At 36.8% G+C, this 23907-nt stretch overlaps 3 protein-coding genes across 3 annotated transcripts; 1 reads left to right on the forward strand and 2 right to left on the reverse strand.

The window, feature by feature from the left end:
* The first annotated feature begins 222 nt into the window (after positions 1–222).
* On the forward strand, positions 223–3289 carry LOC111805061 (pentatricopeptide repeat-containing protein At3g04750, mitochondrial). Its single transcript, XM_023689929.1, has one exon. It carries the CDS (start codon positions 432–434, stop codon positions 2385–2387), a length of 1956 nt encoding a protein of 651 aa, XP_023545697.1. The 5' UTR covers positions 223–431; the 3' UTR covers positions 2388–3289.
* Positions 3290–3644: 355 nt separating this feature from the next.
* Positions 3645–14789, reverse strand: LOC111806168 (mediator of RNA polymerase II transcription subunit 14-like). The gene is made up of 8 exons (XM_023691539.1): positions 14408–14789; positions 10846–11910; positions 10064–10161; positions 8713–8887; positions 7587–8604; positions 6453–7459; positions 5243–6321; positions 3645–4963 (listed from the first exon to the last, which is right to left on the reverse strand). Exons 1-8 carry the CDS (start codon positions 14618–14620, stop codon positions 4168–4170), a joined length of 5451 nt encoding a protein of 1816 aa, XP_023547307.1. The 5' UTR covers positions 14621–14789; the 3' UTR covers positions 3645–4167.
* A 2194-nt stretch (positions 14790–16983) lies between these two features.
* LOC111806170 (auxin-induced protein 22D-like) lies at positions 16984–18571 on the reverse strand. Its single transcript, XM_023691542.1, has 4 exons — positions 18234–18571; positions 17936–18156; positions 17756–17855; positions 16984–17419 (listed from the first exon to the last, which is right to left on the reverse strand). The coding sequence occupies exons 1-4, from the start codon at positions 18440–18442 to the stop codon at positions 17341–17343; spliced, it is 609 nt and encodes a 202-aa protein (XP_023547310.1). The 5' UTR covers positions 18443–18571; the 3' UTR covers positions 16984–17340.
* Between the last annotated feature and the right edge of the window lie 5336 nt (positions 18572–23907).

A 23907-nucleotide genomic window follows, 5' to 3' on the forward strand; every position in this document is an offset into this window, starting at 1 on the left:
CTAACATGCAATCTAAATTATATAGAATTGCAAAGAAAAGGTAAGAACAAAATTAATCATGTGAAGCTTGAATGGTTCTGCATCCCATCCCAATCTAAATTAGGTAGCAGCTACATAAATAAATCTTAAAATATATTAAGAAAAAAAAACATTTTTAATATGGAGCTTGATTCATATTTAACCTGACATAAATTGCAACCGCTTGTGAATGTTGTTCTCCGTCCCTCCAATGACTTCCCATGGCGTCAATCAAGAACCAAACTACAGAGACTCTGCCTTTGGAACCCACCCCTTAAGCCCTAATTCATGGAACAGAAATACCACGAGAAGATTTGAAATCAGTGCCGGGTATTTTCTTCTTCAATTGATCATCCATTTCAATCTCTAATGATTTATACAAAGAATTTGAGTTCCCTTTTGAAGTTTTACTTATGTTCCGCTATGGGCGAGGCGTTCGCCTTCTTAGTTCATCTTCAACAGGTAGAAGGATCAACTGGGATCCAACTGTGAACCTTAAACTCAATCACCCATCTCTTGTTTTGCTTGAAAAATGCAACTCAAGAATCCAATTCAAGCAGATTTTAGGACACATGATGAGAAACAATTTGATGGGCCAAACATTTCCCATGAGTAGGCTTCTTTTTTTCTCTGCTGTTTCACATCCTGAGAATCTGGAATGGGCAATTCTTCTGTTTAATCACTTCACTCCTGATCCAAATGTTTTTATATTCAACACCATGATCTTAGGCTTTTCATTTTCAACTGAGAAGGCTTTTTCAATTTATAGTTCTATGCTCCAAAAGGGCATTTACCCAGATAGGCAAACACTCCTTTACCTTCTTCAAATTACAAAATGTGTTGCTGAATTGAAACAGATTCATGTTCATGCCTTAGTTATTGGTTTGCTGGCTAATGAAGGATACTTGCAAAATTCACTGATCAAGATGTACTTAGACAACGGATGTTTTGGCTCTGCCCGCCAAATGTTCGATGAAATGTCGAGTCGAGATGTTGTCTCCTATAATATCATGATTGTTGGACTTGCTAAGATGGGAGACATTTTAGGAGTGTTGGAACTATTCCATGATATGAGGGCTCATGGTTTTGAGCCTGATGATATCACTATGTTAGGCCTTTTCTTGTCATGTGGCCAGTTGGGTGAGGTAAAGTTGGGAAAATCTGTTCATGCACAGATAGTGAAGTCCAATGGTTCTTCAAATTTGATATTGTATAATGCACTTTTGGACATGTATGTGAAGTGCAATGAATTGAAGCTTGCTCGAAAAGTTTTTGATATGCCGATGGAGAAGGACGCGGTTTCATGGAATACGATGATTGCGGGATATGCCAAGGTAGGTGAATTGGAACTTGCTTGTGAGGTTTTTAATCAGATTCCTACAAGAGATATTGTCTCCTGGAACTCTTTAATTTCTGGTTATGCACAGAATGGTGATTATGTGATGGTCAAAAGTTTGTTTACTCGTATGTTTGCCGAGAATGTTAAACCCGACAAGGTCACGATGGTTCACATGATCTCTGCAGTAGCAGAAATGGGAGCTTTAGATCAGGGGAGATGGATTCATGGATTAGCAGTGAAAATTCAGATAAAAATAGATGCATTTTCGGGCTCTGCGTTGATTGACATGTATTGCAAGTGTGGAAGCATCGAAAGAGCTTCAGTTGTTTTCAATCAAATTTCTGAAAAAGATGTCACAATTTGGACAACAATGATCACTGGATTTGCCTTTCATGGATATGGAAACAAAGCTCTGGAACTATTCTCTGATATGCAGACCGAAACAAAGCCGAACGATGTGACTTTCGTTTCAGTTCTCACAGCATGTAGCCACAGCGGATTAATTGATGAAGGGCTCAAAATATTTAGCAGTATGAAGAATAGATACAGTATCGAACCAGGGGTCGAACATTTTGGATGTTTGGTCGATCTGTTGTGTCGTTCAGGTAGGTTGTCGGATGCCATTGGTGTGGTAGAAAAGATGCCTATGAAACCCAGTCAGTCTATCTGGGGAGCAGTACTGAGTGCGTGTAGGATGCACGGAAATATGGAACTAGCAGAGAAAGCTTTGATGGAGCTGCTCAAATTCGAGCCCGAAAAAGAGGGTGGATACATTTTGTTGTCTAACGTGTATGCGACGTGTGGGAGGTGGAGCCATTCGGACAGCATTAGAGAAGTAATGAACAGCAGGGGAGTGAAAAAGATTGCTGGCTGTAGTAGTGTGGTGGTGGATGGTACGGTCCATGATTTTACAGCTGCAAATAAGCAGCATCCAAGATGGATGGACATCTGCTCTACGCTAAGCTTTCTAACAAGTGAAATGAAGTTGGAACCGGATGTTCCATCACAAGCTCACTTGGCTAACAGTTGAAATTCGTTGAAAGGTTTCAAGAGCTCGGTTGAAAAGAAACGTCACCAAGGGGCTCAACCTCCTTAGCAATAGAGCTCCCTCCGTCTTATCGTACCTCTAGCAAACAAACTTCAGAGGAGTTCAACAATTTTTGTCTCTTTGCAGGTTTTGATCCCATATCGTGAATGGGAGAAGTTTTTCGTAGTTTGTGCTATTTGATTCACTTGGCTAACAATTGAAATTCGTTGAAAGGTTTCAAGAGCTCATTTGAAAAGAAATGACACCAAGGGGCTCAATCACCTTATTAGTAGAGCTCTTTTCGTCTTATCGTACCTTTAGCAAACAAACTTCGGAGTTCAACAATTTTTGGCTCTTTGCAAGTTTTGATCCCTCATCGTGAATGGGAGAAGTTTCCCGTAGTCTATGCTATTTGATACACTTAACTAACCGTTGAAATTCGTCGAAAGGTTTCAAGAGCTCGGATTTGAATATCGACCTCAACTTGAATTCATTCTTTGGGTCAATGAAGGAAGTAGTACTTTTTAAAAGTGTTGTTTGCTCCTCACGTCGAGTCACTTGGAGTCATACTCGGCACCACTGAACGATCGTGTTGCTAACATTTTTTTATTGGTTATTCCACAAAGAAGATTACAAAGATCAAGATAGTTGCAGGAAACGGGTATGCCCTTCTCAATCTTTTTAGGGAAAGAGACACGTTGATGAGTAGTTGAATGGAGTTTGGAACCAAACTTGTGTATGAATTCAAATTGAAATGCCAACTTAAATTCTTACCTTTTGTCTTCTGAATACAGGTTTGATTAAATTGATATATCGATGTAAATGCATCCTTTGAATCAGACATGAAAATACATATTTGTTTATGAAATAATTGACAGCAATTCCTTTTAGGAATTGACTATTCATGACAGCTAGCACTCCGAGTAGAGATTTATGAAATGTGTGCAAGATTTATGGTACTGGCACACCGTCTCGTGTCCACCTTTTTCGAGCTCAACCTCTTCACTGGTTCATCATCCGTGTCTAGCTCTAATACCATTTGTAACCGTCCAAGCCCATTGTTAGTAGATATTGTCCACTTTGAGCTTTTTCTTACGGGTTTCCCCTCAAGGTTTTAATATGTGTCTGCAAGGGAGGGGAGAAGTTTCCACACCCTTTTGAAGAATGTTTCGTTCCCCTCTTTAATCGATGTGGGATCTCGTACCAAACATAAATATAAGTCCATGAAACATGTTAAAGAAAGAATTGCGAAAGGAAGAGGAGGAGGTAATGGCATCTTGCACAAGTTTAACATTAGGTTAAATGAGTACTCTTTATAACATGGAGGAACCTATTTTCCAGAGTTGGAGTGAAACAGCTGAGGCAGAGTGGGTATGGAGGTGTACAAGTGTAACATACTAAATTTACACATCGCCTGATTAGTGTAATATTTACAAAATCAGACCCAAAAAATGATTTCCCAATGTTACAATAGGCCGACATTAAAGCATATTATAAGAGCCTAATACCATTACTTTACCTGCATCCAATTCGAACTAGCAGCACCTATCAATCTGAAACTCTAAATCAGCTAATTAGACCAAAAATTTCCCTAGACATGTTGCCACATCTCCAATGAAGTCTAATGTTACAAGATCCTCCAACTTTATCCCACAATTTTATCGTCATCTCTGCGATAAACTACCTTCCGCTGTCGTTGCGTGCTTCGTCGATCGAAGATTTAAGAACATGTAGTAAATGGTGAAATAATGCCATACCAATGAGAGGCAGGTACATTTGCCCATTACGAGGTTGAGCCTGCAATTGCTGTTATTTCACTACCCTCTCTCAATCCTTGAAGGCACATATGCAATGTTCTCTGGACACTATCTGCTACAATTCTCAACCTTCCTTGGCTAACATCTCCGGTTGAATTACTCACTTCGACTGTTCGAGCCACCCTCTGTTTAGATTTTTCCCAGTCATCAACGCGTAGCCAGCATGCTCGGACCCCGTGGCTTCCTTCCATACCAAGAAACGAAACAACGGGGCTTTCACCGAAGGAATATCTCAACTTCACTGAGACACAGTATGGCAACCAGGCAGCACCACCCGCTGCATTCATGTGTGGTATATGAGCAGGATCGAGTACAACAGTGAGAGCGAAATCAACAGAGTTGTGTTGCCTATCATAATGGATATTGCTTTTCGAAGTCGATCGTTCAGACTTTTCATCTATACTCAACCCAGAATGATTCTCAAGACACAATTCGATGCGGGGTTTTTGTGCAGGAGCAATATCTCCACCCTGTGCCTGAGCCACTCCCTTTTTCCATGCTATCAATTTCAAAAATTCCCTTAAAACCGATATTGGCAACGTGAGGAGAGTAATGAAAGAGGCAACACGAGAAGCATCGTATGGCTCTGATGCAACACGACGGCTAAAATAATCACATATTTCACCAATTTCTGTTTGTGTCAACTCCTCTTGTGCTGTAGTGGAGTTTTGTTGCTGTTGTTGTTGATGATGGAAACGCTTCACGCTAAGCACTTGGAGAAGCAGTTGAACTCTATGAACGCTTACAGCAAATACATATCCCCTACACAACATATGTACTTGGATGAATTGCAAATTCCTTCAGAAATTACCATAAAAACAAAGTTCTGTAGCACAACACATGTTGAAGTAATGAACATGTTTTTTATTATTGCATCTTCATCAGAAAATTTTGGGAGAAATTCAGAACCTCTCAGGTTTTTGTGCAAAAGTAAGGAACATGAATTCAGTTTTTGGAGGGCAGTTCAAAAGAAAAGCAAAGTTGTGATGAATAAATAAGAGCAAAATCAAACAAATAGGATTAAAACAGCAACATACTTACCCCACAAAGAAACGTAAGGCAGGCTGCTCAGGATCCAAATTCAGCAATGCACCTTCGTTGTCCCTCAAAATTGAACCTAGGATCTCTTTCAGAAGATCTGGAAGCTGGGCAAACAGCCAAAGAACTCCGAGGTATTTGAGAATACCTCTCAGAACTTTCTTCAGAGCAACAAGAGGAACCCAACCTCCTCCATAGCCCCCATCATCCCCCAGTCCAATAATGGCTGTATTCAGTTCACCTCTCACGTGTGCAGGGACACCGGTGCCTGGTGATCTCCGTAATGGCAATCCTGAGCTCACAGAAACCAAATTTGAAGATCCAGACAGAGCATTTCCTACACGATTTATGTTAGCCACCTGATTTCCTGCCCTAGGCATTGCAGGAGAACCAGGAAGACTAGGTCTGTTTCCATTTGCAGCAGTGATCGAGCTCGAATTTGGATTCTGATTGTTTGGGGCTGACAATCCAACGGTTTGTTGAACACCTGGGAAGTTTGGCTCTAAGCCATTTAATTCTTGGGCAACATGCTCCATAATAAATGGCCGGAATTGTGGGCATGGTAATGACCCTCCAACGGAAGGGTTGACCTTCGCAGGCGTTGCTGGTTGTAACCACACTTGATCTCCTGCAAAGCAGCGCATGTCAACTGCAAATTGTTTTCGATATATTATTCTTATCCAATATGGACCACGCAACACAACAGAAACATCTATTGGCAACAATGAACTAGGAGCAATGCCAGGCCCGCCACGCCCAGCAGCAGCTAACATTGCAGCCCCATGAAGGCTATGATTTGCAAGAGGGCCAGAAACATTTGCAGAAACAGTGTTCCCAATTGGGCCATTGGTAACTTGGCCAGTGTTCGCGGCTGAACTGCCAGGTAAAACACTCTGGGTTGGTGTGTATCCTCCATGTTTTGGAAAGGATGAGAGAGCTGCAGCTATGCCAGGAAGGGTTGAAACAGGACCAGCTCGAGCAGGTCGGGTTGCTGCTGCAAGAGCATGTAGTGGTCCAGCAGTGAGACGAATGCAATCCAAGAGTGATGCAACTTCAGCTCCGTTTATAAAATCTTCCAAAAACTGTTCACACCAGAAAATATATACACATTAACATATTTATGAAAACTGAAAATATATCCAGGCAAATTTTTGAACTCATGTCCTAATGACTGGAAGAAAACATGACAAAGGCACATATATAATAGACGCACCTTTGTATGAGGCCAAAGTTGATCAGGTGAAACGTGCATAGTGCAACCCTCTTTACCTGATTCCCACTCTACAACAAAACGTGCCAGCACACCAGAACCAAAACTAAACCACAAGCTCATTAACCCAACTGCCTCAATTCTAAATGCCCTCCTCATCTGTTCGGTTAACTTATCCACCGTGTCAGGTGCACCTTTCGTAACTGGTGCCTTGACATCTGAGGTCAGACTACTTTCTTCTAGCTTCGCATCTGTTCCAACCCCAAGCAGTTTTCGCATCCCAATGGCAAACGTTCTTGCATTGGAGAGCCTTCGTATATCTGCCACCAACTTGTCTATGCTATCTGCCTCTACTGATTGATAACTGAGAATAACACCTTCCGGATCATAACGAATGTGAGAGTCTTTGTCAGATGTATTCGCTATTCGAACATCAGGGCCCCATGGAGACTTACTACTTTTCTTCTGAAGCTCCCACAAATCTCTGAAGTGCTGGTCACGTATCTTGACATCCCAACACATGGTTCCAGGCCTTCCAAGTCTCAAGCATATGTGTTGCCAGGAATCATCTCTGGCAAATGGAAGCCGGAACCATATATTTGTTGATGCATTTCTTAAACCAACTTCTTCAACATATGGAATATCAAGTGCATCCATCTGGCTGGTAAGCCTGGCATGTTTGATACATAGTGAACAGTGTCTGATTACATGAAGCAGAGCAGAGACATATGTACTCGAAGGTGCACTGCCTTTGTTCGCTTCAGCAATAAGGTTACCGTAACTGTATTCAGTTTTGGATACCATTTCTTTTGAAATAAGCAACTGTGATGAGGGTTTAGTAAATCTAGCTGATTCCAAGACCTTCCTTCTCTTAGAGAGTCCATTAGGTGCATCAATACCTTTAAGTGACGGGATTAAGCTCAGCACATCTAAAGCGGTACGCTTCGGAAAACTGTCACTTTTTAGACCACTTTCATACACGGGACTAGAGCAAGAATCTTGATTCTGGGCTGAAAAATGTACATCTCTCAAGTTAGTGAAAGTAAACAACTATCCCTTTTTTATAAGTTCAGAGCTTCAATTGTTAAATTACACGCAGTCAACCAATAACATAGAAACTCAGAGAAAGTGTCTTACATACGGGAGTAGAAACCAATGAGCAAGATCCAGAAGGCTTTAAAGACCCTGTTGGAGCTGCAGTTGGCGAACTTCTGGATCCATTAGGTTTTATGCTTGCAGAAATTCGAGAGCCACCATGTTGCGATGGAGACAATAGCCGAGAAGACCTATTTGCGTACAGCCCATCCTTTGACGTATCATTTGGCATACTTATATGATCATCATCCAACGCAGTATAAGAACCAACCTCAACAGGATTTGGGAATCTAAGGGAAGTTAAATCCTGTTCAGATTTTGAATTTGAAAGTCGTCTCATAGCAGCACCCCTTCCCGGACCAGAAGAAATAGAACCCAGGGATGTCGAATGCACTGAACCCTTTAAATTGCTTGTTGAATACAAGGAACCGTTGCTGTGCGAAGGAATATTTGAGAGCTTCGCAACATTATTACCCTGGGATGGCTGCATACCGACTTCCCACTTCGGAGAAGAAACTCCCTTTACATTATGAATACTAGAGAGAGAACCATAAGGAGATGCAGCTGAATTGAAAGACTGAGAAGGATTTGAAACGGAAAAATTAGGTACAGTGGGAGGCCCCTTCTCCAACCCAAACACTTCATCAACAACAGATGAGAAACTGGATGGAGGATATCCAGCAATCTGCAGAGCACCATGAAGGCTCATATCAGAAAGAAGACCATTTTCGGAAGTTTGATTTGTGACAGAATTTGGTAAAGAGGGCAACAGCTTTCCCCAGTCAAGCAGACTAAAGGTCAGATCGTCTTCAAGTATCTGTATCTGATCAACGTCAATTTTCTTCATGTGTATCACATTGCTTAGATCACTAAGACCACGGGCTTTACCAGTAGGATCTGACTTCGTCTCCAGCAATTTAAACTGGGGTTTGAAATCCTTGTCAAGCTGCATGAACAAAAAGTATGAATTCCCGCAATCTGGAAATCCCATCAGCAACATGGCTGAACCATTTGAAATGTTCTTTGGCAATCGAACCGCAGAAGACCCATTTTCATATACCTGCAAATGTTTAGAGATTTAGATTTTTATTTATACAACACTTAGTAGCAATCACAATGTATCACGTCGTTTCCTTCTTTACAAAGAACATAAGACGCACAACCATACCTCAAGACCCATAAATCTACTAATAGATGCAAACAGATGCAGAATACTTCGGCTTCTCAATCTTATAAAAACATCAGTTGCATTCATACTTCCTTGATTTAAAGCTTCTTCACAATCTGTCAGTGATGCGGTTGCAAGTTTATTGTGGGAAGACTGAAGAAGAAAGCGACCATTCCTACAAACAAAATCGTAGGTAAGAGACAAAGAAGCTGAAGGAAATCTATGATATACTAAAAGGCAACATTAAACTGAAACATTTTTTGGACTAATATGTTTTAATGAAAGATCACCTGCATTTAATCACAGTTTACAATACTTAATTGACATCTATAACTTTTCTCTCGGCAATTTCGATGGTACACAAACATTAGGATTAATTCCATAAATATTGTGGTACTATTCTTTTTTATGTTGAATTAATCAAACTCTCGAATGATTTTAACTACCAGTTTATAAAATCATTGTTTCGTGAATTTTTTGTGAAACCAATCTATAAAATCATAACCACATTCATAGAAAAGAAGTTCTACAAACAAACGCTTCCAATACTTTAACTACACTTATTATCATAACCATCAACATAAATAATTATATTAAATAAAACATGGACTCTTTGGTTGTATAATCCTTAATTTTTATAAATTAAAAAGAATATGAATACACAACTGAATTCTTCACATTGAATAACCTCCACAATCAATTTGGAAATAGTTTCGTTCCTTCTCTTTCTCTACTTTGCAACTTATCATAGATGCAATTTACTGATTACATAAAATTCTCCGGTTCGATTTTTAGTTATTCTTCCTTCTTACCGTTATTAGTCCAACAAATTTCCATTTACCACCAGTTCTACCTATTCCTTTGTGTAAATATACATATATCCTCAATGCATGCAAAATAATTTCGCACTAGGATATGTTGAATGTAGCACTAATTCTTTCTTTCTTTTTATATAAGAACTGTAGCATTAATTCCACTAAAAACAAATAAACAATTTAAGGAATTGCAATTTATAAAATTCTCTTCCAAATTTGTCAAAAATATAGGAGAAGCATGTTGACATGGGAAATTACGCTAATTGATAGAAAAGTATAAATTGTAGCATTCTGTACCATCCTGTATTTCTTTTCAAGAAGGATAAATTGTATTTATTTAATTTTAAATTTCAGAGCAAATATTTATCAAATGATCAAATTGATCATTAGTTAAGTTTGCTTTACCAAACTCGATTTACTTGATTTTGGCTTGATATGAAATTTTAATCATAAATAATTGAAAATCCATCAAACACCTAATGTAGTGTAGCAACTTTATTTTCTTTTTAGCTAATATCATCTCAAAAGAAGAATACCTTGTATTTATTCCAAGGGTGAAGAATGATGAGCCGTAAGCACGCACCCGTAATATTTCTTCTCCCTCATATGCAGAGGGGTCATGAATTTTATCCTTCTGCAAAGAAGGAAGATGTTATAAGAAGAGTAAAGAAAGAGGAAATCTAGTTCAGTGCCATTACATACGTATGCAGCAAAAATAGATAAATAGCAAATTCCTACGACCAGTAGCAAAGAGAACAAAAAATGAAAAGCCTAACCACTTTTCTAATTGCAAATAACCATGATTTGCAGATATGCAAACCATTTTCACTTGAAAAATAATGGAATAAAATAAAGGACATGAAATTAAGAAAAAATAAAAGTAATTGATACCATAAAATGAAATTGCCTCAATCAAGAAATTGCATGTCCTCTGAAGATTATGCCTCAATAAAAGATGGGAAGGAAAAAGAAGACCATAAAAAAATTCTCACAATGGTGAACGAGAACCACAAACATAAACTCTTATACACAACTGAGCGCAAACCCTTCACCATTTCTTCCTAAATCCTGTTAACTCTCACCTTAATGAATTGACTTTTCTAATCGAATGATCCTGAGCCTAAAGTCGGAAAAGACTAAAAATACCATCCCGTATAAATGGTTGTGATGGGGGATGGTAGTATTCAAACAAAGCACCCTTCATGTCTAAATTAAAGGGAGAAGAGAGTAGTAAACTAGACATGACAAAACAACTTTATTGTTCAACGCAGTAAAATTTATAGGAGTATGAAGAAAAGGAATGATGTAAACGTTCAACCTTTTTATGGTCAACATTAGGCTCCTCAACATGGTGCTGAAGAAGAACATCATCTTCTGTTCGACAAATTTGAATATTTTTCTTCAATTCTTTTTGAATTTCAAGAAGCCGAGTATATTTGTTACAACATATAGCTCTCAACAGCAACTTTTCAACATCGATGCAACTTTGATCAAGAGAAAATTCTGCTTCCTTGTTGGTTATCGGATCTATGACAAATGTACTGTGGATACACTTTATCTGCATATCTGGTCCAGGTTCAATTTTAATGAAAGGACATGATCCTGGATCAGAACTGCCAGTGTTTTTATCAAAATCCAACCAATACATGATTTTCAACCCCGGGGTTCGAAGACCAGATAAGTCAGTTTCTCCATCATGGTTAAATTGTGAGGAACCACCTGTCATACCATCAGATATGATATCAAATCGAATAGCATCTCTCCATCTTCCTTGTCTAAGAGAATGCACTTGCTTTAAGACAGTATCCATAACGAGTGAAATGCAAAGTTCATGCAAAATTGAATATAGTGTAGTGAATGGATTTTCAGCTGCAGCCATCCTGCGTTCCAAATCATCTCCAAGGACATGACGGTGCACTTCTTCCAGTTTCACAAGTCCCCTTCTCTCTCCAACTAGCAGCTCCAAATGCAGTATTCTCCACATCGATAAGTGTCCTCTGTAGCCAAGAGTAACTAAAACCTTAAATTCCCCATCTACACGAAGCAGTGCTGTACCATCACTGACTTTTACTTCAGAAATTTCTTTTGGAAGTGAGACATCCAGTAACTTAGACCGTACTAAAATCTCCAACTTTTTTAACGCATTCTTTTGTTGTTCTTCAGTTAGTGTTCCCTGAATACTGATATCTTCTACACATTTTGGTAGACGCTCATAGGTGCCAGAAAGGAGAATTTCAGTAGCAGATGGAACATCATAAATAGGTGCACGAGCTTGCTGTAGCCCCTCATGCATGAAGAATAAAGAATCTGCAGTTTGTGTAAAGCATGTATCATGACTCGACAAAGTTGATGCAAGTTGCTGACAGTATTGAATCAATGGAACCTGCAAGCAAAGAGGTAGAGAGTAAAACAAGAGAAAATATAATTTAAGAATGAAGAGAAGTGTATCCCTTATCCAAATTATCAACTTTGAATTTAACTTTAAAAAAGGAATATAAAAATGTAAAAGGCCAAGTGGATGAACTCATGTCTACTGTAACACCTGGAATTTCAAGAAAATAAATAAAAGATGTTTTTCAAAAATAAATAAATAAATAAAAAAGAAGGAAGGAAAGAAAAATGGCATGCACGCAAGTTAGAGAATATAACCATACAGTCGACAGTTAGTTTCTCAACCTTCTCTTCAACGAATTTGAAGCTACCCATTTTCATCAGTTTTATTGTTTTGACTTAATTTAGGGCATATTGAGGAATTTTGGAGAAATTTGAAATATCCTCAAAGACCCCAAACAAGCTCGAGAAGTCTACAATCAAGTAAGTAACCATATGGAGCAAGTTTCTAAGAAATACTTGTAGGAGTCGATTAAGATTGAGGGCAATGATTGAGTATTATGTTTAGGAACCTAGTTTGAAAGGATTCCTCGTAAGCATAGTAGAGGTGAAATCAAAAAATGCTGACTGGTAAGGTCATGAACCAATTGAAGATTGCAAGCATCAAATTCCAGAAGCCTCGGGTAAAGGGGCAATCGGTAAATAGGTGAGATTGACTTCTAGATTCTCTATCGTTTGACACCAATTGGACGAGAGAGCTTGAAAAGTAGCCCTTTTTTGAACCATATTTGGGGTGTTGTTGCATCGTGGGACATCTCCCATAGGAAAATTCGAACTTTTTTGGGCAGCAACCTTGCCAAATTGAGGTATACAAGGGCAAAGATCCATGGTTCAGAAAGGAAGCATAAAGGGATTGTACGGTGAAGTTGATGTCCAGGGGTCACATCCATTTATCCTTACTGCTATGGAGTAAATTGTTATCATTTGACAATTTAACTTTTTTGGGTGTTGATTGCATCAAGAGACTTGTCACCATTTTAATTCCTTCTAATGAAAAATTAAGAGAAAGGGACCTGATCAAGAAGCCAGTCCCGTATTCCTAGGTTATAAAGACAACTAGAAAGAAGAGAAACGAAAGATCAAAAGACTTCTTATGATTTTAACTTCTAAATCAAAAACTAGGGGAATGGGACTCAACCAAGAAGCTAGTTTCGTATTTCTAGCAGTAGAGAATTTATAAAGATGGTGGCAAAAAGAAAATTTAAGGAATTGGGACCAACCCAACAGTGTTCCTAAAGGCAAATGCAAGACACATGGTCATAAGAAGTTTTCAACACTAAGTGCCTGAGCATATACTGGTAACAGAGTACATGCATTTGATACAACCAAAACTTATTGCCAATCTGTTGCCATACAGCTAGAGAATCTAGAAAGAAGCACCACAACTACTTGCCAAGAAGAGCAGCGTTCTTATACACTGGATTCTAACAAAAAACAATACCCCATCCCTAATGGACAAGGATGCAACCTTCCAAAGACAGTGAGCAACTTTCAGTACTAGCTGTTTCCATAAGTTTCTGGATGCCCCTGGGTTGATTGGTGTTTTCATATAGACGGTGAGCAACAGCGCATGGTTCAACTTTCATGTTCGCATTTTTTAAAGATAGCTAAATTTCTATGGAACAATGATGCCAAATACCTTCTTTGGGAAATTTGGGTGGAGAAGAATACAAAAATATTTGAAGTAAAGAATAGGAGCTTCAGTGACTATGAATCTCACTAGATTTTTAGCTTTTAGATGGGATCTCCTGTCCAGAGAATTCTGTAATTTATAGTCCTTTTTTATCCGTGCCAACCGGGCCTTTCTTGTAACCTCTTGTAGCTACTTAGATAAAGCCAATCTTCATCTTTCTCTATGATCCTTGGTGAATGGAATGGTTTCTAATCAACTAAAATAAATCGATGTCAACAAACCCAACTATCAAACTAGCCAATACCAACTCATCTTGAATACTGATATTGTTGGTTTGATCCTACACCCCAACAAGATAATTCCTCAAGGGTAGCTAACTGAAGTGAATGCCCTCCCTACTAAAAACCTTCAATATAGCTTCTTCACACCCCTCCATCAATCAATCTTCTTGGGCAACGAAGATAAACAAGAACAGAGATTCCTTCCCTAGTATGGCAGACAGAAAAGCCTTCACCTCGACTCGAATCAAAAACAATCAAGAAGATTGTTAATGCACTCATACAGTTATACCTAACTTTGTCTTCCACAAAGCCTAATCAACATGATCATGAGCCATTCATAGTCAATTATAAGAAAAATAACCTCCAGAATGTGGGATGTCTAATTCGAAACGGCCTCACCTAGCAATTCTACTTCCGAGAGACGCAAACAGCTAAAGAAATGGCCACTCTTCTTCCATATTCACGAAGAACACTAAAATCAGGGTATGCTCAATTCCCAAGAGAGAGAGTTTAAACTTAGAAGACATTAAATTCCAAAATTCAAGTAAAGGAAGACAAAGAGTAAAGGAACCAACCTGTTGGCACCACTTGGCAAGGGCATAAAGGCGGAGTACCCTCTGCTGGGTCTTGTAGACATACTTGAGAATGTTAATTTTCTTCTCGGAATCGGATTGGTCAGAGGATTTAGAGTTGTCTACAAGTTCTTTGAGGGAGAGGAAGGAGTCCTCAGCAGCACGAGAAACCAGGGCAGAGAATTCGACCGTTTGCTGGCCTAGCTCGGCCGCCATGATTAGGGCTTTTCCGTGACCCAAGGATGAACTGGGAGATCTATAATGCGGAAATCATGGGAAGCTAGGGTTTCGGAGAGGGGAATTTGAGGAAGACGAAGAGTTGGGAATACACAGTTTATCAGCTAAGAGAGAGAGAGAGAGAGAAAGACAGAGAAAAAAGATTTCGGCGTTGAGATTGGTTTTTCTATATAATTCCTCTTTTTTTTTTTCTTTTTTTTTTTTTTTAAATGATTTATAATTTTGGAGGGCGCTCCTCTGGTCATTTTTGTCCACGTGTCATTTCCATGGTCAACGTTTCAACATTTTTTCTCCAAAATTAAAACGATGATATTAATTTTTGGAATTTTTTATTTTCCATATTAAAAAATCAATTATGAATTAATTTAAATTAGCAATAAATTTAAAAATTTACAAATTGTATTAGAGCCAGACACCAGAGGATGTGCCAACCTTCTCGCTCTTCCCCAAAGGGGTAGACACAAGGCGGTGTGCCAGTGAGGACTCTGGCCCCCAAAGTGGTAGATTTGGGGGCGGTCCCACATCGATTGGAGGAAGGAAATACTGCCCGTGAGGACGCTGGGCCCCGAAGGAGGGTGGATTGTGATGTCTCACATTGGTTGGGGGAGGAGAACAAACCACCCTCTTATAAAGGTGTGGAAACCTTCCCCTAATAGACGTGTTTTAAAGCCTTGAGGAGGGGAGCCCGAAAGGGCTCCCAAAGAGGACAATATCTGCTAGCGGTGGGCCTGGGTCGTTACCAATGAGTAAAAACTAATTTCAAATTTTTAGAGTTTGTTGTCTCGATCTTAGTTTCATATTTTGTTTGGGACGGAGCAATTGGACATTAAAATGATTATAAACCTTCATCCACATGGTTGGTTTTGTTGAGCTTACTGAGGCACGAGTCCTCCACGAAGTCGGATTTGCTTCCACTACATATGGAAGTAAATCTCTAATTATTTTGACATGTTTTTTTTTTAATGGAAGTAAGAGCGTTTTTTCTCATATGAACACAATTGTTTGATGATGTATTGTAAGACAAATCAGGAGTGAGTTCTCTTGTAACGAACCATGGTTTAGCTGGGTGGAGGTTATTGTACTTAGAGACCATCTTATTCTGTAATTTCTCAGTTAATCTGTTTTATTTACCGTTTAAAATTAAAAAATGATAACTCTCCGTTAAATAATTTATTTTTACGGTTTTAAAAATTAATTTATACTTAAAAAAAAAGAAAAAGGGGAAAAAGGAAACTATCATATATGATTTATAATATAAATTACTTTCATTAAAGTTGGAGATAATAATTAAGTTTGTTGAATTAGTTGGTTAATGTGTTTATTTGTTCAACATTTTTTTGGATTAGTTTGCTTTAATTGGTGGATTACCCTCTTTAATTTTCAACTATTTTGGTGCCTTATCCACAAGGTCCAAAATGCTGGTAAAATTAGTTTGCTAGGGTCGTTAGTCACCCACTAGTAATCCACTCTTATAAAAAATGTTTCGTTCCCCTCTCCAATATGAGATCTCACAATGCATTCCCCTTGCGAGTCCAGCGTCCTAGCTGGTATACCACCCAGTGTATGTCTCTCATACCATTTCTAATAGCCCAAGTCCTTCGTTGGCACACCATCCGGTGTCTAGCTCTGAAACCATTTGTAACAACCAAGATACTACTGGTAGATATTGTCTGTTTTGATCCGTTATGTATCGCTGTCAGCTTCACAGTTTTAAAATGTGTCTGCTAGAGAGAGGTTTCAATATCATTATAAAAAAATGTTTGATTTTTCTCTCCAAATCTCACGTTAGTCTTGAAAATTATGTTAATTTAGTTGATAAAATACGAATTTTTAAAATATCGGAGAAATTTTAATAGATTTAAATTTTATATTTCTATCTAAAAATTACTTTTAGAGTTAATTATCTATTTTTAAAAAATAAACTTCTTTTGTTATCACAATTTTTTTTATTTTGAAAACATTATATGTAATCTTTGAAATTTTGTTAGAATTTTTATTTATTTTTTAATTAAAATAGTAAATTAATAACAAAAAAATAATTGGTAAAAAAAAATTCAATCCCTTTTCCATTTTAATTTGTAAATTTGCCTATTATTATCATCCATGGGAAACAAATTTGAGAAAATTAAGAAAATAAAATAATTTTTTTTTTAAAATTAATCATAAATTAATTTTAAAAACTAAAAATTTAAATACTAAATAGGACTAAAGTNTCCATGGGAAACAAATTTGAGAAAATTAAGAAAATAAAATAAATTTTTTTAAAATTAATCATAAATTAATTTTAAAAACTAAAAATTTAAATACTAAATAGGACTAAAGTTGCAATTTAACAAAAATTATAGAAACAAAAAATAAATATATTTTCTCTTGCAATTGATGATTATGTCACATTAAATTACATATACAAAGGTAATTAACATAATTTCCAAGAATTAATATGAATAATCACCAAAAAAAAAAAAAAAAAAAAAAAAAACTTGTCTTTTTGGGTTTCTTCATCATCAACCTCTCTCTAAAAAAGAAAATCAAGATCTGATTTTTCATTAAAATTTACACGACAATTTGGTCGGATCATCGGAGCTGTCGCCGGCGAATCCACGGCGGCTGTGATGAACTTCGGCAGCTTTTCCGATGATCATAAAAAAGAGAGCCATTTGGGTGCCCTCTGATCCCTTTTCTTCTTCCTTTTTTGTTCTTCACACTGATCCACAGCTCAACCCTTTGGCTTCTGATCCCTTCATGATCCTAAGCTTCTTGCATGACCCCATGAACATTCTACAAATTTTCGAATAAACCCACCGTTAGTTACTCGAACCAAAACCTAAACCTAAACCGAATCTCACGATCAACGAAAAAAATTATCGAACGTCACCGTTATAATAAAATTGTTCGTGGGTTGAATCTAAAAAACGATAAATTCTGGTTGGTTCAGTAATCCAATCTAATTTTAAGAAAATTTATCGGCTAATTCAATCAAAATAAGTTCATAATCAAACTCAGATGTATCAGTTGAATTGGGTTGATAAGATTTTTTTAGGTCGTGACAAATATGTATGAAACTACTAGAAAAAAGTTGCATGCTTGTTATTTTAGGTAGAGATTGAAACTTACTCCCAGGGAACGTCACCGACAAGCATCCAATCGCCATCTTTATCTTCATAAGTTGGAACAAATTCCGACCCGTTATACCCTTCTCTCTCGCAAAACTTACCTGCAAGAACACGACGAAAGTTGAATAAATTTTCATTCTAAAGCGATTATGATGTCGAGATCCATGTTTAAGAAAATTACCAAGAGAGAATTTGAACATGTTCTCTAAAGCTTGAAGAAGCTCAGGATATCCTTGATAGGTTTTGAGATCAACTTTCCTTAGAAAAGGAGCTCCATCCATGCTTACTTTAATGAACATCCCTCCGGCCGCCGTCGCCGCCGCCGCCACCTCATCTTTTTTCTTAGCTTGAAAACAATTCTTTCTGAACGATCTCACCGGCGGCCACCCCACGACTTGTGCCCTGAAAAGTTCAAATCTTTTCGTCAAATTCTATTCAAATAAGAGATAAAGTTTGAGTTTTTATTATGAGGTGCTTACTTGGTGGGTGGGGGATTTTCTTGGGCGGATTTAGTGAGATCGGAGTTATCGTCCCGGCCGGATTCCGGCGGGTTCTGGTCGTCGGACGGCAAAGCTCTTTTGTTGGAGATGATTCGGTTGATCGGAGAAGATTGATCGTCAGGCGAAGTTCCCGGCAGACCTAATCGGAGCTCGGTGGCTTCCAAGTTGAGATCTTTCTCGAACGCCATTTTTTTTCCTTCTCTGAAATGGGTTTCTTGAATTTTCTGATGGGTTGTGTTTTATTTTCTCGGGAAACAAACAGAAAGTGCAGAAGAGAATCAGAGGAGAAATGAAGTGCTTGTTAAGCTCAAATAACACTCAAACGTATTTTATAGAAGGCGATTAAAGCAAAAGGAGCTATAATTTCCCCACTTCCCTACTTGGCGCGTGTTTACCACGCGCTACAAATTTATTTGATCTTCAAGTTGTATTTTATTTTGATTTTCAATTTTACAAAAAAAAAAAAAATAAATAATAATAATAATAATAATATAATGAAAATAACGTTAGAATTCGAGAGTCAAAATAAAATAAAGTCATGTTTTTTTTCACTAGGTTGTTTTTTTAATCTGATTTCGTAGATTCCCATCAAAGCATGAACGAGACGGAATGAAAGCTTTTAGATTAGAGCAAATTTGAAACTCTCCCAGCTTAAAACTGAAACCCTAATTTGGAAACCCTAATTGGGTCGTATGAAGCGCGTGCATGAAACAACTGAGTCACCATCGATAGTTTTCGACAGTATTTGGGGAATGTTCAAATTTCATGATTTCAATGTGAATTTTGAGGAAAAAGAGCCAATGAGACTGTAAGTACGCGCTTAATATCGAGCAATTTGATTCACAAGATCTGAATAGTACATGAACAGTGAAAAATTGAACTATAGAGATACGATTGTGACTTAAGGACTCTGACCCTATGGTTTTTAGAGCAGTATTGAACTGCCATCGGACCCGAAAGATTAATTAATTAAAAAGGAAATTGAGGAGAAAGAGAGGAGTAGGGCCAAGGAGAGTGGGGTAGGGAACATGGGAAGAGCAAGGGGAATCAAATAGGTAAGAGGTGGGGACATGGGCAGGTAAGGGTGTTTGGGTAATGAGCTACACAAATTAAAGGAGGGTGTCTTTGAATTTTAAGGGCAAAAGGCCCTTTTGAATCCAACGGTTGAGGATGGAGATTAGGGAAAGGAGAATTAAAAGGTGATGTATTGAGAGCCGTTGGATTGCGGATTGGTCCCACATGGGGTGCTGTTTTTGGGTGAGACAAGCATGGTGGGTAGTAATGGTATGCCCTTAAAACCTCTTTAAAAACTACATGCTATGGCGGTTGGGGTAGCCATCCCATGTGCTCACTTCCACCTTATTAAAAACTTTCCTCCCTCTCTCTCGGTTGGTCTCGAGAAATAACGTGGCTAGTAATTTACACTGTTGGATGTATGGAAGAAGAGAATTTACCGAATATAATTTGATCTCGTGTAAAGTAGTCGCTACGAAATATACATATTTTGAATATGCTCAATTGGTTAAGACATATACTCTCGATTAGGGTTATCCATTTAACCCACGAAGACATGGTCCTATAGGGACCTGTCCCAAACGAGGCTAAGAATGTAACAACTCAAACCCACCGCTAACAGATATTGTATTCTTTATGCTTTCACTTTCGGGATTCCCCATAAGGTTTTTAAAACGCGTCTGCTAGAAGAAGGTTTTCACACCCTTATAAGGAATGTTTCGTTCCCCTCTCCAACCGATGTGGGATCTCACAATCCACCCCTCTTCAGGCCCTAGCGTACTAGTTGGTACACTGTCTGGTGTCTGATTCTGATATCATTTGTAACGGCCAAAACCCACAAAAATATGACGGGAAATCCCCATCCCAAATCCCAGGAAAATAAATGGAAAATTTTGCGAGAAGCGGGGACGGGTACGGGGACAGAAAAAGCTTCCTCGTCCTCTACTCGCCTCATGGACATCTCTATTCTCGACTACTTAGTCAGATATTCGAGTCTTCTCTCAACGTACATGTCGTAAGTTCATACATATATATTTTTTTATTACAAAGTCAAATGTTCGAGTTTCTTCTACTCTACGTGTCGTCGATGTAAAAATAATTGTTATTATCTTCACGGAGTTCGATAATTATTTAAAATTATTAGGAGGGAAGATTCCAATGTATGAATGGATTTAGAAAGTTAGTATACATTGAATTATGTTCACATGTATATGTTTGAATAATAATGGAATTCTGTTACCATTTTTATATTTTGGGTAATTTTTTATTCTCATTCATTTCTTAATGTTTGGATATTGTCTCTCTCACACTGTTTTTTTTAAGGTTTGGTTAATTCTTTTTCTCATGCTTTAAGGTTTTGGTGATTCTGTTTCATACTTTTAAGATTTGGGTTGTTTTCTCCCTCTCTCTCTTGTTTATTTCTCTCTCCTTTTCTAGAATTTAGGTTATTCTCTGCCCCGACACGCTTTTCATTTCATTCAGCTATACGTGATGTGAAGAATTTGAATCTCGAACCTCTTAGTCAAGACTATATACGTTATGTTACTTGAGTTATGTTCAGTTCAGCTATATATCAGGTGGAGAATTCGAACCTCGAACCTCTTAGTCAAGACTATATATGTTGTGTTAGTTGAGTTATGCTCGGTTTAGCTATACGTTAGGAGGAGAATTCAAATCTCGAACCTCTTAGTCAAGACTATATATATTGTGTTAGTTGAGCTAGGCACGGTTCAACTATACGTTAGGTGGAGAATTTAAATCTCGAACCTTTAGTCGAGACTATATATGTTATGTTATGTTATGTTAGTTGAGCTAGGCACGGTTCAACTATACGTTAGGTGGAGAATTTGAATCTCAAACCTCTTATGTTAATTGAGCTATGCCCGTGCTCTCCAACAAACACTTCACTGATTTAGGATTTGAGTAGTAATTTTCTCTCTCTTATTCTCGAGATCAATACTTTTCTCGGGAGAGAATTCAAACTTCCCACTTATAACAAAGGGTATTAATACCCTAATTGACTCAAGCTCACTACTAGTAGATATTGTCCACTTTGATCTGTTACGCATCATTGTCAACCTCATGATTCTAAAACGTCTGTTAGGCACACTCTTTTATTAATTATTTTAAAAATATATACAGAAAGACGATCTCATTAATTATTTTTAAATCCAAATAATTTTGAGCAATAACATCGGCGTTAAATTTTAATTTTTTTTTTATCAATATGGCTAAATGACGTAATTTAAACGAAAAAGTAAGTTTAACCTAATTCGTGTTACATTGCTCCCGAGCTTATTTTTATTATAAAAATAATAATAATAATGGCTTTTCATGATGTGAAAGGGCAACCCCAAATTTTAATTTTGATTTTGATTGTGAAAATAACAAAAAAAAAAAAAAAAACAATGTAAATTATTTAATATAAGTCAACAATGGCATAAATTTGAAAATGATATATTTAAAATAATAAAAGGCGTGCGGATAATGGGCCAGACAAAACATGGAACACAAAGGGCCCACAACATTATTAGACCTTTTTTTGTATAACCAATTCATTGTTTTAAGCCCATAACACCCAACCATGTGGGCCCCACTAATTACCAAAAGCCTATTTAATTGTATTTTTTTAAAAAGAGTACGGTACGGAAGAGAGAGAGAAAATTGTACTTCGTCGAGAAAGGAATAACCACCACGGGTTTTAATCACCTGCGGCCACTCATAACCAAAAGTCAAAATTAGTAACCATCACCCTATTAAATTCTCACACGTGTCATGTCAAAGATTACATTATTAATTTTTTTAATTATGTCTAATAAATTTAGTTAAATGGTGTCTAATCTAATTTAGTTAAGGGTCAAATGCAATATTTAAACTTGTAATATTAAAAAATAGATTTTTTTTTCTTTTGTTAATTGAGACANGATTAAAAAATAGATTTTTTTTTTTTGTTAATTGAGACGTATAGTAATAATAATAATAATAATAATAATTATTATTATTATTATAATAAAATTTGCTTTAATTATTATTTTATTTTTTTCAAAAGGGTGGGCCCATTTTTGTCCACGTGGTCCCACCACACGAAGGAAGGCATCTATGAGTTGGATTGGTTGAGTCTCTGGCACTGGGGCCCACTTTCGCTGTCTTGTTTTTAATTTTTATATTTTTTTGGAGTAAAAAAANTATTAAAAAATAGATTTTTTTTTCTTTTGTTAATTGAGACATAGTAATAATAATAATAATAATTATTATTATTATTATTATTATAAAATTTGCTTTAATTATTATTTTATTTTTTTTCAAAAGGGTGGGCCCATTTTGTCCACGTGGTCCCACCACACGAAGGAAGGCATCTATGAGTTGGATTGGTTGAGTCTCTGGCACTGGGGCCCACTTTCGCTGTCTTGTTTTTAATTTTTATATTTTTTTGGAGTAAAAAAAACGTCGCTATCATGTCTTGTCAGCCTTTATTTTTCCTTTTTTTTTTAATTATTTATTATTTTTAATTTTTAATTTTTCTCTTAAGCAAATTNAAAATTTGCTTTAATTATTATTTTATTTTTTTTCAAAAGGGTGGGCCCATTTTGTCCACGTGGTCCCACCACACGAAGGAAGGCATCTATGAGTTGGATTGGTTGAGTCTCTGGCACTGGGGCCCACTTTCGCTGTCTTGTTTTTAATTTTTATATTTTTTTGGAGTAAAAAAAACGTCGCTATCATGTCTTGTCAGCCTTTATTTTTCCCTTTTTTAATATTTATTTATTATTTTTAATTTTTAATTTTTCTCTTAAGCAAATTGAATTAGGATCACCTCTTTGTCTGCCATGCCAACCCCATCCCATCCATCATAATTAGGGTTTTTATTTTAAATAAATAATATAAAAAATTATAAAATTTAATATNCTCTTTGTCTGCCATGCCAACCCCATCCCATCCATCATAACTAGGGTTTTTATTTTAAATAAATAATATAAAAAATTATAAAATTTAATATTTTTTTTATAACTTAAATACGAAGCGAAGAAATTAAATATATTTTCATCCTCGTTCATTTTAGTTTCATGTCCCGTCTCATTTTTATTAAATGTCAAGTTTATATGAAAATTCGAAGCGTCGGTAATAAGATAATTTGATATGAAATGTTATTTTGTTGTTATCGAGAGATCTGAAAATTTTATCTTTCCATAAATCTTACCTTAAATCGAAGTATCCTTGTTGTATCACGATAATAGTANTATAACTTAAATACGAAGCGAAGAAATTAAATATATTTTCGTCCTCGTTCATACCTCGTTTAGTTTCATGTCCCGTCTCATTTTTACTAAATGTCAAGTTTATATGAAAATTCGAAGCGTCGGTAATAAGATAATTTGATATGAAATATTATTTTGTTGTTATCGAGAGATCTGAAAATTTTATCTTTCCATAAATTTTACCTTAAATCGAAGTATCCTTGTTGTATCACGATAATAGTAGATAAGTTTTTCGTACCGGTCGGAACGAGATTATTTTATTTTAAGAAATTAATTTTTTTTCCTAAATATAAGAATATTATTTAAAAGTATGGGCTATAAATTCATTAATCAAATTGGAAATATCTTTAATTTTGGATCTTATTGTTGGGCAAAAGACTATT

This window comes from Cucurbita pepo, chromosome LG11 (genome assembly GCF_002806865.2).
Source record: "Cucurbita pepo subsp. pepo cultivar mu-cu-16 chromosome LG11, ASM280686v2, whole genome shotgun sequence".
NCBI classification, from domain to species: domain Eukaryota; kingdom Viridiplantae; phylum Streptophyta; class Magnoliopsida; order Cucurbitales; family Cucurbitaceae; genus Cucurbita; species Cucurbita pepo.

Coding starts and splice junctions, on each gene's coding strand:
- LOC111806170 (XM_023691542.1), bottom strand. CDS start 18,442: ATGGCGTTCGAGAAAGATCTCAACTTGGAAGCCACCGAGCTCCGATTA. Junction 17,856..17,935: donor CATGTTCAAATTCTCTCTTG/GTAATTTTCTTA, acceptor GTGTTCTTGCAG/GTAAGTTTTGCGAGAGAGAA. Junction 17,420..17,755: donor GTCGGTGACGTTCCCTGGGA/GTAAGTTTCAAT, acceptor GAAAATTTGTAG/AATGTTCATGGGGTCATGCA.
- LOC111806168 (XM_023691539.1), bottom strand. CDS start 14,620: ATGGCGGCCGAGCTAGGCCAGCAAACGGTCGAATTCTCTGCCCTGGTT. Junction 10,162..10,845: donor CTAATGTTGACCATAAAAAG/GTTGAACGTTTA, acceptor CCTTCTTTGCAG/AAGGATAAAATTCATGACCC. Junction 8,888..10,063: donor ACCCTTGGAATAAATACAAG/GTATTCTTCTTT, acceptor TTTTGTTTGTAG/GAATGGTCGCTTTCTTCTTC.
- LOC111805061 (XM_023689929.1), top strand. CDS start 432: ATGTTCCGCTATGGGCGAGGCGTTCGCCTTCTTAGTTCATCTTCAACA.